At 43.4% G+C, this 15,175-nt stretch overlaps 1 protein-coding gene across 1 annotated transcript; it reads right to left on the bottom strand.

Moving 5' to 3' along the window:
* Nucleotides 1-1,099: 1,099 nt before the first annotated feature.
* On the bottom strand, nt 1,100-12,464 carry FFAR4 (free fatty acid receptor 4). The gene is made up of 3 exons (XM_072625496.1): nt 11,815-12,464; nt 5,158-5,286; nt 1,100-2,493 (listed from the first exon to the last, which is right to left on the bottom strand). Exons 1-3 carry the CDS (start codon nt 12,409-12,411, stop codon nt 2,098-2,100), a joined length of 1,122 nt encoding a protein of 373 aa, XP_072481597.1. The 5' UTR covers nt 12,412-12,464; the 3' UTR covers nt 1,100-2,097.
* Between the last annotated feature and the right edge of the window lie 2,711 nt (nt 12,465-15,175).

Raw genomic sequence — 15,175 nt, 5'->3', positions numbered from 1 at the left:
TTGGGGAACCTGGTTTTCAAATCTATCTCCACTACTTATTGTCCTCTGGGCAAGTTAATCAACCTCCATGGACCTATTTCTTTACCACTAAAATGAGGGAGTGTGAATAATCCTCCAACTATGACTGTGGTCTGCACCCATTTCCTAAAACAGAGTTTTCCTGTAATTAGGCAAGTGACCCTTAATACTTTGTAAGTGGCTCTATGCCTCTGCCCATTTGGGAAGGCTGACCTCTTAGTCTACAGCAAGGCCTTTATAGTTGAATGATAGAGTTCATTCACTCCCGTTTCACAGATTTGGAGATTTAGAGTTGGAAGAAGCAATCTAGTTCACCTTGCTCATTTTGTAGCTGTGGAATCTAAGCTCCAGGGAGGTTCAGAGCTCAAGGTCACCAGTGATGTCCAAATTGGGCATCCAGCTCTTGACTCTAGAACCACTACATTCTCCATCACAAGAAGTAAATGGAAAAACCTCTGTGCTTCTCTGTAAGTAAAATTCTAGTGTCCTCACAGAAAGTTATAATCTGTTTATCTGTTGAGCCCTATTTTGGAAGTGAGTGCTAGAAGACTGGCAAATAGGGGTGAGGAGGAATTGACATCTGTTTGTATAAGAGTAAGGACTCATTCCATCCCTCTCTCCATCCCTTCCAGCATAATAACAAGTAAAAAGTGATAGAAAGGGTTAGGGCTGAATTTCAGTTTGAGGAAGGGTATGTTAAGGTGCGTAGGTTAGTGCTCTGCTCACAATGGATGTTCCCATGGTTTCAGGCAGATAGGATGGAGCACCTGGCCTCCATCAGAGATGCTGAAAGTCTTGCCTAAACAAAATTTCTGAGAGGTCCTGCTAGGCTGAGAACCATGCCATGGGTTGATGTGCCAAGAGATATGGAAGGATATCAAGGGGCCTACAAATGAGAAATACACCCAATGATGACTTAGTGGTCATCCATCATTAGTGCCAATTTACCTGCTTTCTGAAAGGAAGAAATGTCTGGGACAACCTGGAAGGGTTTTCATTTCAATTTCTATTCTATACTGTTCTAAAAGATACTATCTAGTCTTCTTCACGTAGACACCTCCCGATCACAAAAGGAAATGTATAAAGTCTTTCACAAAATAGCTTTATTTTCAACTACATTTGTCCAAAAAGATTCCAACCCTTTGTCATAAAGTTTCATACCCACAATGACTTATTTCATTAGAAGTCTGTTATGCTGAAAATCAATTAGGAAAATTCCTGGGGGAAAAGGGAGGAGTGGAACGAAGGTGACATCATGGTGGCTTGGCCTGGCTTCTCAACTAGCAGTGAATTGAAAATACCTATGGATATCTAAGATCCAGATGTATCTCATGTCTAGAACTTGGCTTTCTGGAGGCAACCTCCGGCAAAATGAATCTAAATATTTCACATACTATCACTCCATATCCTCTGTCCTCCCTTTCCCTGAGTGCTGAATTATGTTAAAGTTAATTATGCTTGAGGAAATTCATGCAAAGTCTTGAGAAAACTGGAGACACCCTGAGGTAATCACTGCACTGGGGAACAGAGGTAGAATGGCTGTCATGGAGAAGACTACGACACCAACGGGAAGAGCTGTTTGATCTTGGTCTGAATTCAAGATCACTGATGTGCATTACAAACTTGGTACAGCCAGGAAGGTATGTCTTGTTGAGTTTAAATAGAATTAATAAAAAATGGAGAAATTATGCATAAATTAGATAGTTATACATAAATCACATTTTGACAAAGTCTTATTTTTAGTGCTCCAGGCAAATCACAAATTAAGAGGAAAATATAATGGATCCTTTTGTAAAGAAAAGAATATTTTGTTATGGTGAGTAAGCACCTACCCTCATTTAAGCATTTCTGTAAAAAAAAACAACTTTCATATAGCAAACTTTCTTAAAGGAGGGCAAACCTGTAATGAGGGGTCTTGGAAATTCACCACCATGAGAAAAACCTTGCCTAATGCACACTGAACAGAGAAAGTAAACCCACTTTAGTATAAACTACAGTTCAGTAATATGCCTGAGTAATACGCACGTGGGGGAAAAGGGTTCACAACTACCTCCATCAGGAAAATCATAGCCAGTGAACTCATTGGTCAGTGACCACAGACAAGTCATTTCTTCTCACTGAAGTTTCTGTGGCCATACCAGTCTTCTCAGGGAGCGATGAGCAGGAGAAAAGGACTCTCCACCACTCCTTCTGAAAGTTAGAAGCACTGTACAAAATGGGGTTGACCGCCGAGTTGGCTAATGTAAACACTATGATCCAGAAGAATAGGGATGGCCATATCACCAGATCCTGCTGGAAGTTCTGGATTAAGATCAAGAATATGGCGATCATGATGGGGCTCCACATGATGAAAAATGAGACCATGAGCAGCAGCAGAGTTCGAAAGAGTTTGTAATCCTGTTGGGAGACCCGCATGTGATGGTCTTCTGAGTAGGCCTGACTGACATTTAATCTTTTTCTGGAAGCTTTTGTGATCTGCAACATCAAAACAAAGTGTCAGGTGATGCTGAGAAATACTTGAGTCTTTCTTCCATTAAAAGAGCTGGCCTCTGAAAATCATACTGCTCATGTTCTAAGAAACATGATCTTCTCCGACAGATCTAGGAGAATGTTCTATCAGGGCTGTCAGACTCAAAGCAGCCTTCAAAACTTAAAATGTCACTGGGGAATGTTTAACAAAATAAATAAAAGTACACTACAACGTAGATAATGTTAATTTGTGGTTTTCTAAGTCACCATGCAGGACTGGCAAGGATTAGTTCTCTCTGAGCCTGACACACCTGCTTTACATTATCAATTAGTGATACTGCTTATAGGGAAAGGGAAAAAGAAAGGAGAGAAAGGAAAGAGGAAAGAGAAAGAAAAAGGGAAGTGACAGAAAAGAAAGGAAGGAGTCTAAATTAGAAATAGAAAAGAGGGTTGATTTAGTGAAAAAGAAAAAAAGGAAGGTGAGTAGGGTCATTCTAGGAGATGGTCATCAGCATATTTCCACTAAATACTATATTAAATTGTATCAGAAGAATTCCGCAACCATACTCAGAGGACCTGAGTTCAAATCCTGCCTCCACTACTGACTACCTGTGTGACACCAGCCTTAGTGTCCTTATCTGTAAACTGAGGGTATATGAGGCCTTCAAAGGTCCCCTCTAGCTCTGCTTCTGTGATGATCAGCAAAGTGCATTGCTTTTGTAATCCTGTCATTTCGTGAAGCTTTTTCTCACCAAAGACTATGGGAATAAGGGAGAACATGAAGGAATTCAGAGAAGCATCAGAAAATAGAACAAAAAGAATGAGACACAGGATTACAGCAATCTAAATGAAATTATTACTAAAGGAAACTGAACCAAGAGTGACTAAAGAACTGAGAATGATCCAAGAGATAAGTTAATGAAACAAAGCTCCCTCCTCTCTCAGCTCAGAGGCAGAAAATACAGAGACAGAGAGATAGAGACAGACTGGGAAAGATGAGAAAGAGAGAGCCAAAGAGAGAGCTAGGCACAAGAGAAAGAGATAGAAAGACAGTGATGGAGCTATAGAGACAAAGAAACAGTAAGACAGAAAGATACAGAGAAAGAAGAAAGAGAGCTGGAGAGAAAGAGATGGAGACAGAAGAGAAAGAAACAAGAGAGAGACAGAGCTATAGAGACAAAGACAGAGACAGAGAGATAGGGGCAGACTGAGAAAGAAGAGAAAAGGACAGACAGAAAGAGAGAGATAGAGACAAAGACAGATGTAGAGACAGAAGAGAGAGAGAGACAGAAGCAAAGGGATACACAGGGAGGGAGACCAAGAGAGACCCTTCGGATCTTAATAATAATAATAATAGCTCTCATCATACAGAGCTTTATGGTTACAAAACACTTTAAATGTCCTCCCAGCAAGAATTAACTTCCCCCACTCACAGATAAGGGAGGCAAGACTCAAGAGACTTTTCTTAGGTCACAAACTATTAAGTGGTAGAGCTTGGTCTTAAAGCCAGACCTTCTACCTCCATGTTCAGAGCCCTCTCTCTTCCCTTATACCATGGTATAATCAACCTGGTAGAATTCTCCTGGTAGAATCAACTAGTCTATGAGGGGCACTGGGTCACCTAGTACTACAGGCATCATGTATAACAAATGTCACAATGGCTGGATCTGAGTAAGGATTGGCTAAAGTCTTAACATACTATACAAGCTACCATAACACCCTCCTTAGAATTCCCTGAATTGAAGTGGTCTTCACCTGTTTGATGAGTTTGAATGTGGAAGAGGGAATGCTTGCCCTGCTTGATCCCAAAGGACAGAACCAACAGGTGGAAGTTATAGAGAGGTAGATTTTGGCACTGGAAGGAAAAAACTCGTTCCACAGTAATCCATCCAAAGTCTAAAAGGCTGCCTTAAATGTGATGGGAATAACACTTGTTTTATATAAGCTGGGCTGGTTCTTTAAAGGGCAAGGAGGCAAGTTTGCTTCTTGGGGTATAAAAGGCCCAGCCCAGGGGAAGTTAGAAACTTCCTTGTGGAAATGCTTTCCTGGATTTCTACTGTGCTGATATTGCAGGGAAACAGAAGTATTACTTTAACTTTATATTCTTAATAATTATATATTGTACAATTTAAAATTTATTATATATCATTATATATTTTAATGTATTTCATATATTTATATTTTATTTCTTTCAACTTCTAATTGGTAGAGAATTAGTTTCTAATTGGATTCTATGGTCCACATGTGTTTATTAAGGCACATTTTAAAATCTTGAACCTGAGTGATTGGGCTCAATCTAATTTAAGCTTGGCCTTCAATACTCAGGAAATAACAAGTTCTCCATTTATAGAGGTCTTCAGGTAGAGGCTGGATGTCCATTTGTAACGGATGCTGCATGTAGAAGGGAATCTTGCATAGGGAGACTCAGAGCCAGCATGGTACAATGGGAAGAGCCTAGGCTCTGGAGTCAGGGGTTCAAATCTGACCTCTGATGTTTATTATCTGTGTGGTCCTGTGTATATTATTCAGCCTTTCTCCCCAGGTTTTGGTTTCCTCATGTGTAAAATGAGGAATCAATCGGACTAGGCAGCATAGGTCCATTCTGATTCTCTGGTCCTGCAACCTACTCTGTTCCTGGTAATTGATAATAGATAAGAACAGCAAACATACCTGTAAAATTTTGGAGTAACTGATCACAATAACCAGTCCTGGTACCAAAAAGTTAAAAATTGCAAACAACACATCCCAAACGATTTCTCCTTCGGTGCTGGGCCAGACCATTGTACAAATCAGAACTTCCTATTGAGAACAAATAAGGGGAAATTTCAGTGTTAACTTTTTGTTTTTCACTCAATAAAAGGTGCCAACTTGCAAATAATTTCTTTCTGGTTTTTACAATATACAGTAAATCACTGTGTGACAGGTCTAGGAAAGGTCTTAGAAATCATGGTGTCTGCTTCTCATTTCACAGAAGGGAAAACTGAGGCCCGGAGAGCATCCCCTGAGAAGATGGTACAAACTCATACCACCTGTGAGCTTTGTTTGATACCTAGCAAAATTTCAATAAGGGGATGGTTGGTGTGCCTTTAGAAAGGAAAGCCATATGCAAGCACTAAGTATCAGTGTAGCTTATAGGATGGCAAGCAGATCGATTTAGAGCTGGAAAGGATCTCCAAGGTTATCTTCATTAATATCAAAGGAGATGATGCATTTGAAAATCTTGGAAACATGAAAATGCTACACAAATATTAGCTATGATGATGACGAATGGGTCACCCAAGTTTTACCTCATTTCTTCCTTTGACATGGTCACCAGATCAAGGGGCTATTCAAGATGGGGTAAACCAAGATTTCAGGAACACATTTAACAAAGACTCTAATGCCATCCCTGTTGATGAAATAGAAGGATGTGGAGGAGACATCACAGTCAGATGGATTTGAAATTGGTTTTAAAGTACTTAAGGCTTCACTGTCTGTTAGGATGCTGGACCAGACCCTGATAAGCTAGAATTACAATATGGAATCTAATAAGATGAAATCTAATAGAAATAAATGTAAAGACCTACACTTGAGTTAATATAACTCTTGTACAGAAGTACAAGATGGGGAAGGCATGACTATATGAGTTTGTATTAAAAATGAGCTGGAGTTTTATTGGACTGCAAATTCAGTGATTTGACAATATGGTATTTTTTAACTTAGTTTTTCAATCATTTTCAGTTGTGTCTGACTCTTCATGACCCCCATATGGGGTTTTCCTTGCAAAGGGACCGGAATCCCTAACCATTTCCTTCTCCAACTCATTATAAAGAGCTGAAGCAAACAAGGTTAAATGACTTGCCCAGGGTCGCACATGGCATCATATTAATTAATTAATTAATCACATTAGTAAGTGTCTGAGGCCATATTTGAATTCAAGTCCTCTTAACTCCAGGGTCAGTACTCTATCCACTACACCACTTAGCTGCCCCAAACGGCAGGTTAAAAAACCTAAGGCAATCTTGGGCTGCAATATTAGTGTAAAGAATAAGAGAAGTAACAATTTTGGTATACTCTACTCTGGCCAAAACTTATGTGTTGTTCTGTCCTCAGATCTGGACTTGTAATGCTAGGAAGGGCATTAATTAACTGGAATGTGTCCAGATAAGGACACAATGTGTCCAAGATAAAGGCATTGGGCCATATTAGAACTGGTTAAAAGAAACAGGCACATTGAGCCTAGAAAGGACCAAACTTGATTGTATTTGAAAGGCGGTCCTAGTGATGAAATTGTATTTGTTCTACCTATCTCTAGGGAATAACTGGTGTAAACTGTAGAAAGGCAGATTCAGGATTGATTTAGGTGTAGTGGAGGGACATGATCTGATAAATGCTTTCCCCCAGCTCAAGTGATGTGAGCTCAGAAAATATTGGACAGATAAGTGGAACAAAGGGATCCTCAGGTCTTAAAGTATGAAGAAGGCAAGGTAGATAGAATCTAAGGGTAGTTAGTCAATGAGTTGGCAAAAGATTTAGCCACACTCTCAGTGATCCTTAAAAAGCAAAGACACCTGCTAGGGAAGTAAACTCCAGTTAGGAAATGGCCTTGTGGAAGAATGGGTCTCTAAGAAACAGAGAAGAGAGCCAGGTATGGATTCAAGAGCGAACAAGCCCTGTCCATTACGAACTGAGCTGGAGAGAGGCTGATGCCCAGGGAGCCAGATGATCAATCTGCTTAGGGAGACAGCGTTCTGTGGAAGTCGTATGAGGACATCAGAAGAAGAGAAAGGTCAATGAGCCCTGCAGTGCCCCAACCATGAATTACTTTGGCAATATGTATTCCCTGAGTGCATTCCCCCTTATAAGTATGTATTGGTGTCCACTCTCTCCACTGATGCACTGTGAATTTGTGAAAGAGTGTACCGAAGGTTTATGAGTGGATGGGGAACATTTTGCAGCTACTGTTCTTATGATGCCATTTCAGTAAATGCCTTTGCTTTGAGCCAATTGTGTCTATGAGTCAACTATTAAAGGGAAGTATACTGGCAGGGGCTCATGAACTATAATTTTAGAAGTCGAGAACTTGTAGGAGTAGTTATCCCCTTTGACCCAACCTGAAACATTTCTTCCTAGGCTACCACAGAAAGTAGTCAGCCCTATCTCAGTACAAGTTGTCATGTAATGGGTGTATGATCACCTCTTGGGATTATATAGAAGAGAATTCTGTTCATGTTCCCAATGGAATGGATGACCTCTGAGTTCGTTTCCAACTCTGAAGGTGGGATTTTCTGAATGATAAAAGCAAGAGTTTTCCAAAAAATATATATCACTAAGCTAGAACAATGGACTGAAACTCATAAGGTGAAAACTAATAAGAATAAATGAAAGGCCTAGATTTCAGGTTCAACAAATCAATTGAACAAATACAGTGTGGGTTGTGGGCAACAGGGAATGGGGATAGAGGCAAGAACTGGGAGTATTTTGTGATGTACATGCCCCCTTGAGTAAACAGTGTGATGGCTTCCTGAAAAAATAATCAATATAACCTTAGGCTACGTTGATAGAAAAGGAAACTAGGTCTGGAAAAAAGGAAGGCATCACTCCACCAATGCTGGCCCTGGTCAGACTACATTTGGAACACCTGCGTTCAGTTCTGGGCTAAGATGGCCACTGACAAACTGGAAGGCAGAAAGGAGGATGCTGGGCCTCCTAGCAGAAGGAAGACATGAGCACCATTTTTGAGTATTTGAAAGAAAGCAGTATGGTAGATAGAATACTGTACTTGGAGTCAGGAAGACCTGTCTTGGATACTTATGAGCTACATGACCTCAGACAAGTCACTTAACCTCTCACCATCTGTAAAATGGCGTGATATTCACAGCATCTACATCAAAGTCTTGTTATACACATCAAATGAGGTAATATAGGTAAAATGCTCTCACACCTTAACTTATTAATATTAGTTATCATTCTCTAGATGAGGGAGTAGATTTATTCTGTGTAATTCTGAAGGTCAGAACTAGGGCAACTGGATAGACATATTTTAGTTCCACCACAGTTAAGAACTTCTTAATAATTTTAGAGTTGTGAAAAAATGAACTGGGCCCCCTCATACAGGGGGTGTCAGCGCTAGGCTCTACCACCCATCAGGGATGCTTTAGAAGGAATTCCTGCACCTGGCAGGAGGTAGACCAGACTAAATGACCTGAAAGGTCCATTCTCATTGTAACTGTGAGTTTATAGTTTAATTCCCTCACTAGTGGAATAAAGTATACTTAGAGCAAAGGTAGGTGTGTGTTAGGTTTTTTTCTCTTCTTAAGTTTATATGGCACATATAAATTATTGGCACTATATTGTACAGGTCAATCTAAGCAAAAAAAAAAAAGAAAGAAAAGAAAAGAAAACAAGCTGGATATGTAGAAAGAGCAAAGGATTAACAGATTAACAGTCAGGAGACTTGGTTCCTAATCCTGCCCCACAATGATGACTCTGTTTCCTCAGCTGTAAAATGGGAAGTTAGACTAGAAATTTAGGGGTTCTTTACCTGGTTCCACAAACTTGTTTTTAAAACTATTTTGATAACTATTTCAATATAACTAGTTTCTCATGTAATCTTAAGTATTTATGTCTTTAAAGACATAATTCTGAGAAGCGGGTTCACCAGACTTCCAACCAGCCATGACACAAATGGTCTGGATGATACATCAGGTCCACTTTATTTCTGAATTACTAAAATTTCTCTTAATTTTTATTATAAGGAGAACAATAACAATTCTTATTTATATGGCCCTTTAAAACTTAGCAAGACACAAATATTCTGAGACTCATTTGAGGCCCAGTTTTTGTCCTGTCACTGGACTTGTATGACAGGAAGAGACAGGGAGGCTGATGACTTTGCCTCACTTAAATCCAATTCACCCATAAGTCCAGATGTCACTTGTGATGTCATTGGTCTTCGAAAACAAAGGGCAAACAGCAACATGAAACCCATTTAGGCATATGAGAAAGATGTGAAATGACCTGCCAGAGTCACATAGCAAACAGTGCCTGAGACAGATATCTGAACTCAGGCCTTCCTGACTCCAAGCTCAGCATTCCATCCACAGAGGCACCTAGATTCCTTAATAAAACAGTCAACAGCAGGACTCTTTTCTCAAACACTCTTATGTACCAAGGGAATCTGAGGCAAATCAGATGAATGAGAGAGTGTGCTACAGGAAAGATAAGAAGACTGGTTAACTCACCTTGATTTTACAGATAAGGAAACTGAGGCCCAGGAGATGATGTGTGCTACCCAAAGTCACATAGGCCATACATATCGTGTAGCAGAGCTAGCTTGAATTCAAACCAGATGATGGAGAGTTAGGAAGAAACTGATGTAGGATTCCAATCTGCATCTTCCAAACACTGACCTTCCCAATCACCATGGAAACAAAAACAGCGATCCTTCTCTGAACCCTCCCTACCTCCTTTTTCCTATTCTCATTTTCCCAGAATACCCCTTCCTCTCCCTTCAAAGACAGGGAAGGGACAGGTATGAGGTGAGGTGAATGTGTCCCAAAAGGTGGGAAATGTAGTGTTGGAGCTGACAGGCAGAAAGAAATTAGATTTGGGCTTCACCAAAAGTCATAGACTAGATTCCCAGGCAGTTGGGGATTCAAATCCCCTTGGATACTTACTTCCTAGCTGAGAGACCAAGGCCTGGGAGCTTCAGTTTTTTCATCAGTAAAATAAGACTTAATAACCACCAGTCCCACTCCCAACCCCACGCCCAGTGGAATGTCCCCCCTGGGCAAGGACTGTTTTAGGTTTTTGTCTTTTGTAAGCCTAACCACTGGGTAGAGTGGCTGGCCCATAGTAGGCGTTTAATAAATGCTTGCTGAACTCAACTGCAAACTTTAAAGTGTAATTTAAATGTCAGGTGTTAAAATTATCTTTTCTGAGAAGTGGCAGGTGAGATCACCATGGCAGCAGATGAACTCACCAACCGAGAGGATGGCAAGAGGAAAAGAGAATGAGCCTAGGATATTTAATCTTTTTATCTATCCCAACACAATGCTCTGAACACGATAGAAGCTTAATAAATATTTGTCCAATGAATGAATTTGGAAACCCGAAGTTACCCAGGTGATAGGGATTATAACCTTTTGTCTAAAGTTCAAAGTCCAAAAAAAATGCTTAAAATCCCTTCCCATTTTTAGAGTTATTCCTTAAAGGGAAGATTGAGTAATCCTAAAACATCGCTTTTAATTCTTTAACACATGATGGGGGGGGGGGGGGGAAGAGTGGAGTTTGAAGGGGAAAGCTCAAAAAACAATAGAAAAATAATTAGAAATTTTGTCAATTTGATTTGTAAATCAGCTTGGGGGAGTCTACGGATTCAGATCGGCACCCAGAATAATAACAGCGAGCAACAGCTTTAAGGCTACAGTGTTTTTTATCTGTTAAGTAACTGACTAGAGGTGGCCCAGGTAAGTTTCACTCCCCAGTACGGGGGCGGGGCTCCTGACATTTCAGGGATATTTGGGGGAGGTCGTTTAAGACAAAATACACCCCGAGGGGTGGCTTTGGAAGGCGACAGGGGAGGGACGCGGGAGACAGCTACGAAAAAGTGCGAGAATATTTCTTAGTTCTAATTCACATTTCCAGAAACTCATTCTTAACTCCACCTGCTAGAAACGGAACCTGCGAATCCAGGCGCGGCAGCTCGACGCTGGTTTAGACTGACCTTCTAAACCTGGAGCCTAAAAACTCTAAAAAAGTGTTTTAGTGACTGTAACTAGTTCCCTTTGACTTTGGCGCTGTTCTGAGATGGGGTTCGTCGGTCTCGGAATTGCTATAGATGACCACTAACACGGCCAGTTAAGGGCGGCTGGTCGGGCTGACCACTCACACCTGTGCCCCTGAATCAGACGGGGCACCATGTACTCTTCTCTCCAGCCCGGCCCAGCCCAGCGGGGGTGCCCAGCAGGAGTGTCCCTCAGTTCCTGGTTCGGTCATCTGTGGGCACAGGGTGACAAGGGAGGTGACCACCCGAAGTCCCTCATAGAGGCTGACCCTGCGGCCGGAGCCTGGGGGCAGGATGGAGGCAGTGAGCTGCCGCTGGGCACCCGGGGGCGGGGAGGGGGGAGACAGGCCCCGGCCGCTTGTTCCCTCTCGGATGGGCTCTGCCCCGAGGACTGGACGAGGCGGCAGGTCGAGCCCCGAGACCCAGGGCGCTGCTGCCCTCGTGGGGTCCTCGGACCTACGCTCGCAGCCCCTTTTCTGGCCCGGTCGGACGGCGCGGAAGGGTCCCGCCCCCGCCCGGTCCTCCCGGCCCCTCCAGGGAGGCCCCGGCCGTGCGCTCACCTCGGTGCGGCCGTCGAGCGGCTGCAGGCGCACGGAGAAGAAGACGCCTATGGGCAGCGAGGTCACGATGGAGTAGGTCCAGATGAGCCCCAGCAGCGCGGCGCGGCCGCGGGGCCCGGGGCCCTGCGCGCTGGGCTGCAGGCGCACGATGCTCACCACGCGCTCCAGGCTGACGGCGGCCAGGGACAGGATGGTGACGGTGCCGCTGAGGGTCATCCCGTAGAAGAGCAGGTGGCAGGCCAGGTCGCCCAGCAGCCACTCCTCCGTCCAGCGCACCGCCAGCACCAGCGGCACGGACGAGATGAAGAGCAGGTCGGCGCAGAATAGGTTGAGCACCAGGCAGGCGGTGGTGCCCCGGCGCCGCTGGCGTGTCAGCAGCAGGATGGCACACACATTGCCCGCCAGCGACACCGCGAAGATCAGGGCCAGCGCCGCCGTCTCCACGACGGTCCGGGCCACCCCCTGGTCCCCCTTGAACTCCGAGAAGTACGAGAAGAAGGTCCGGTTGGCCGGGGGCAGGCTCCTCGGCGCGGGCAGGGGCGGGGGCGATGCCCGGGCCGCCCAGGCCCCCTCGGGGCTGTCCAGGAGCCGCGGCATCGCGCCCTGGCCGCCCGCCGGCCCCGAGACATCTGCTGGCGCGGGCTGCGATCAGCTGGCAGCCAAGAGGAAGGAGGCGGTTCTGACATCTCCCCTCCTGCCCCCTCCCAGGATCCACACACTTTACCGCTCCCCGGGCGCCCGGGAACGAGGAAGTGACTGGGGGAGGACTGGCACGCTCAGCCTGGGCGGGGAGCCGCTTCCCAGCTGCGGGGCGCAAGGGCGGGGGTGCCCCGCCAAACCCCCCGGGGCTCCACGCCCCCGGCCAGGCTCCCTTCGGACGGGCCTCCCTTCCCGGGCAATGCCCGGTGCCTGCCCATGTGGGGTAAAGCGCACGGAGAGCTTGGGGCTCTGCCCAGCCTGCGGTGCCGGGGACAGCGGGGGCCAACCTCCGCTCGACGCTGACCGGCTGCGTGACAGGCAGGTCTCAGCCTCTGTTTCCCCGTTTGTAAAATGGCGGTTAATATCTGTGCTAATTGTATTAATTCAAGAGAATTAACGTCTAATACTGTCTTCGCACTTGAACGTTTTATGTTTGTCAGCTACGATCACTGATGACCGACGGACGCTTTCTTCTACTTACCCATTTAAAAATATATTTCATTTTATTCTGAATTTAACAAAAAATCGAGCATTTCATCTACTTGTAAAACAGATGATAGGTAGTACCTGAAACTGCCCCATTACCTGCAGCTTGCTTTTCTTTAAGTATATAGTAAATTTAAATAAAATAAAATAAAATATGTAATGAATTTTCAGTCTCATAGGGAAGCTCTTGCCCCTCATCCTTTGTGATACTGAGCACACACACACAGACACCCAGACACACAGACCCACACACAGACACACACACACACCCCCCTTCCAAAGCTGTCCTGGTTGTATGTCACTGTTTTTAGCTTTCCTTCAGTTCTCTTCCCTCTTTTTTGGGGGGGCAGCTTTGGTTCTGTCCCAAAAAGCTTTCCCTCTGTGGAGCTTTCCTCCAATTCCCCATTTTTTCATCTACATACATACTCATTCGGTCAGTTCAGAAACAAGCTAGAAACTTCCCTGGGGCCAAAGAATGGATCCATTCTGTATAAATAAATACTGGCAGTCTCAGTCTGTCACATATGTATGCATGCATATGTATATATGTGTGTACCTGTATTATGTATGTAATTACATTTGTGTGTATATGTGTGTTTATGTATATGGTGGCGAAGGAGTGTGTGTGTATGTGTGTATGTACGTGTGCTTAATTTCACAAAAAGATGAGGGAAAAGTGCTTCCATATGAGACTGAAAATTGTTAGCCAAAGTCTAGTCAATTCTGCCTCGGTAAATCTCACATCCTCACCAACTTTCACCTGGACAATTTGAATATCCTCTTAATTGACCTCCCTGCTTTCTGTGTCCCGCTGAAAACATGCCCAGTGTGTGTATCATCCACTAGAAGGGACACATCTTGAGGACAGCTACTGTTCTACTCCCAGTGCTGTGCTTCTCATACAGCAGGCCCTGATGACAAAAGAGCTTTTATTTTTGTTTTGCCTGCATATTTTCCCTCACTCTGTAACCTGTTTGTAACTTGAACTGTAGACATCACAGACTCCATTTGGGCGAAGGTTGCCACTGAATGCAGGGGCAGTGAATTCAGGGGCAGTGACAGGAAGGGATGGCTCATTCACTTCAACATCAACTGAGCTCAGGAACAAGCAGAAAGGACCTGAAACATCTCATTCAGCTCCCTCATTTTACAAATGAGGAAATTAAAGTTTATGTGGGGGAAGTGACCGCAGCTAGCTAGACAGCCCAGACTGGATCCCATATCTCTCAGCTCACGCTAATCTTCATTTCATTTCACAACATTCTCCACCTTGGATTTAGCAGTTGGAAAATTCCTTTCTCACCTAGACCCTGTGCACAGTCTGCAGAAGAGATACAAGTAGAGTATTTGTGTCTGGGGGAAGGTGGTAACAAATAATTGACCTTTATATAGCATTTTAAGGTTTGCAAGGTGTTCCATGTATATGATCACATTTGATCCTCATAACAATCCTATGACATGGGGACTGCAAGTATCCATGCTTCCATTTTACAGAAGAGGAAACTGAAGCTTAATGAGAGATTAAGTGGCTTCCTTAGGGTGATGAGGCTAGTAAGTGTTTGAAGTAGGATCTGAACTCAGGTCAGAGTTAAACTGCTATTAAAATAAAAGTGTGTATATAGTCACTTGGTATTCTGAACTTTCTTCTTTGATTCATTCCACTGTTAGATAAATCACTGGGAACAGAGAGTGGATCTACTCAGTATGAATATGTGTGGCCAGTCTGTCTTCCACTTTGAGGTACAGGGGATATAGTTAAAGAGAGTAAAAAACACTGACCCTGGAGGGAGAAGATGTGTTTTGATCTTTGCCACTTATCACACGAGTGACCGGCACATTATTTCATCTCTGTAGGCTTTGGTTTTCTCACTTGTCAAATCAGAGGTTGGACAAGAGTCCTGTTCAGCTCAATATCTACGATCTTGTGAGATGAATTTTTTTCCTAAAGGAGTTTCTTCCTATTTTCAACCAAATGAGGATAAAATGCAATTTCAGTTGATAAGAACTTCTTATTTCTTGTTAGGAAAAAAAATTAAATCCAAAATTTTTTAGAGAAGTCAAATTTTTAAATTTTATTTTTTCTCCCCAATTACATGTAAAAACAATTTTAACTTATGTTTTGAGTTTTGAGTTCCAAATTCTATCCTTCCCTCCTCCCTGAGAGGTGGTAAGCAAT

The sequence above is a fragment of the Notamacropus eugenii genome, chromosome 1 (assembly GCF_028372415.1).
Source record: "Notamacropus eugenii isolate mMacEug1 chromosome 1, mMacEug1.pri_v2, whole genome shotgun sequence".
NCBI lineage: Eukaryota > Metazoa > Chordata > Mammalia > Diprotodontia > Macropodidae > Notamacropus > Notamacropus eugenii.
Note: the sequence above shows the minus strand (reverse complement) of the source record. Positions and strands in the feature narration are given on the sequence as shown.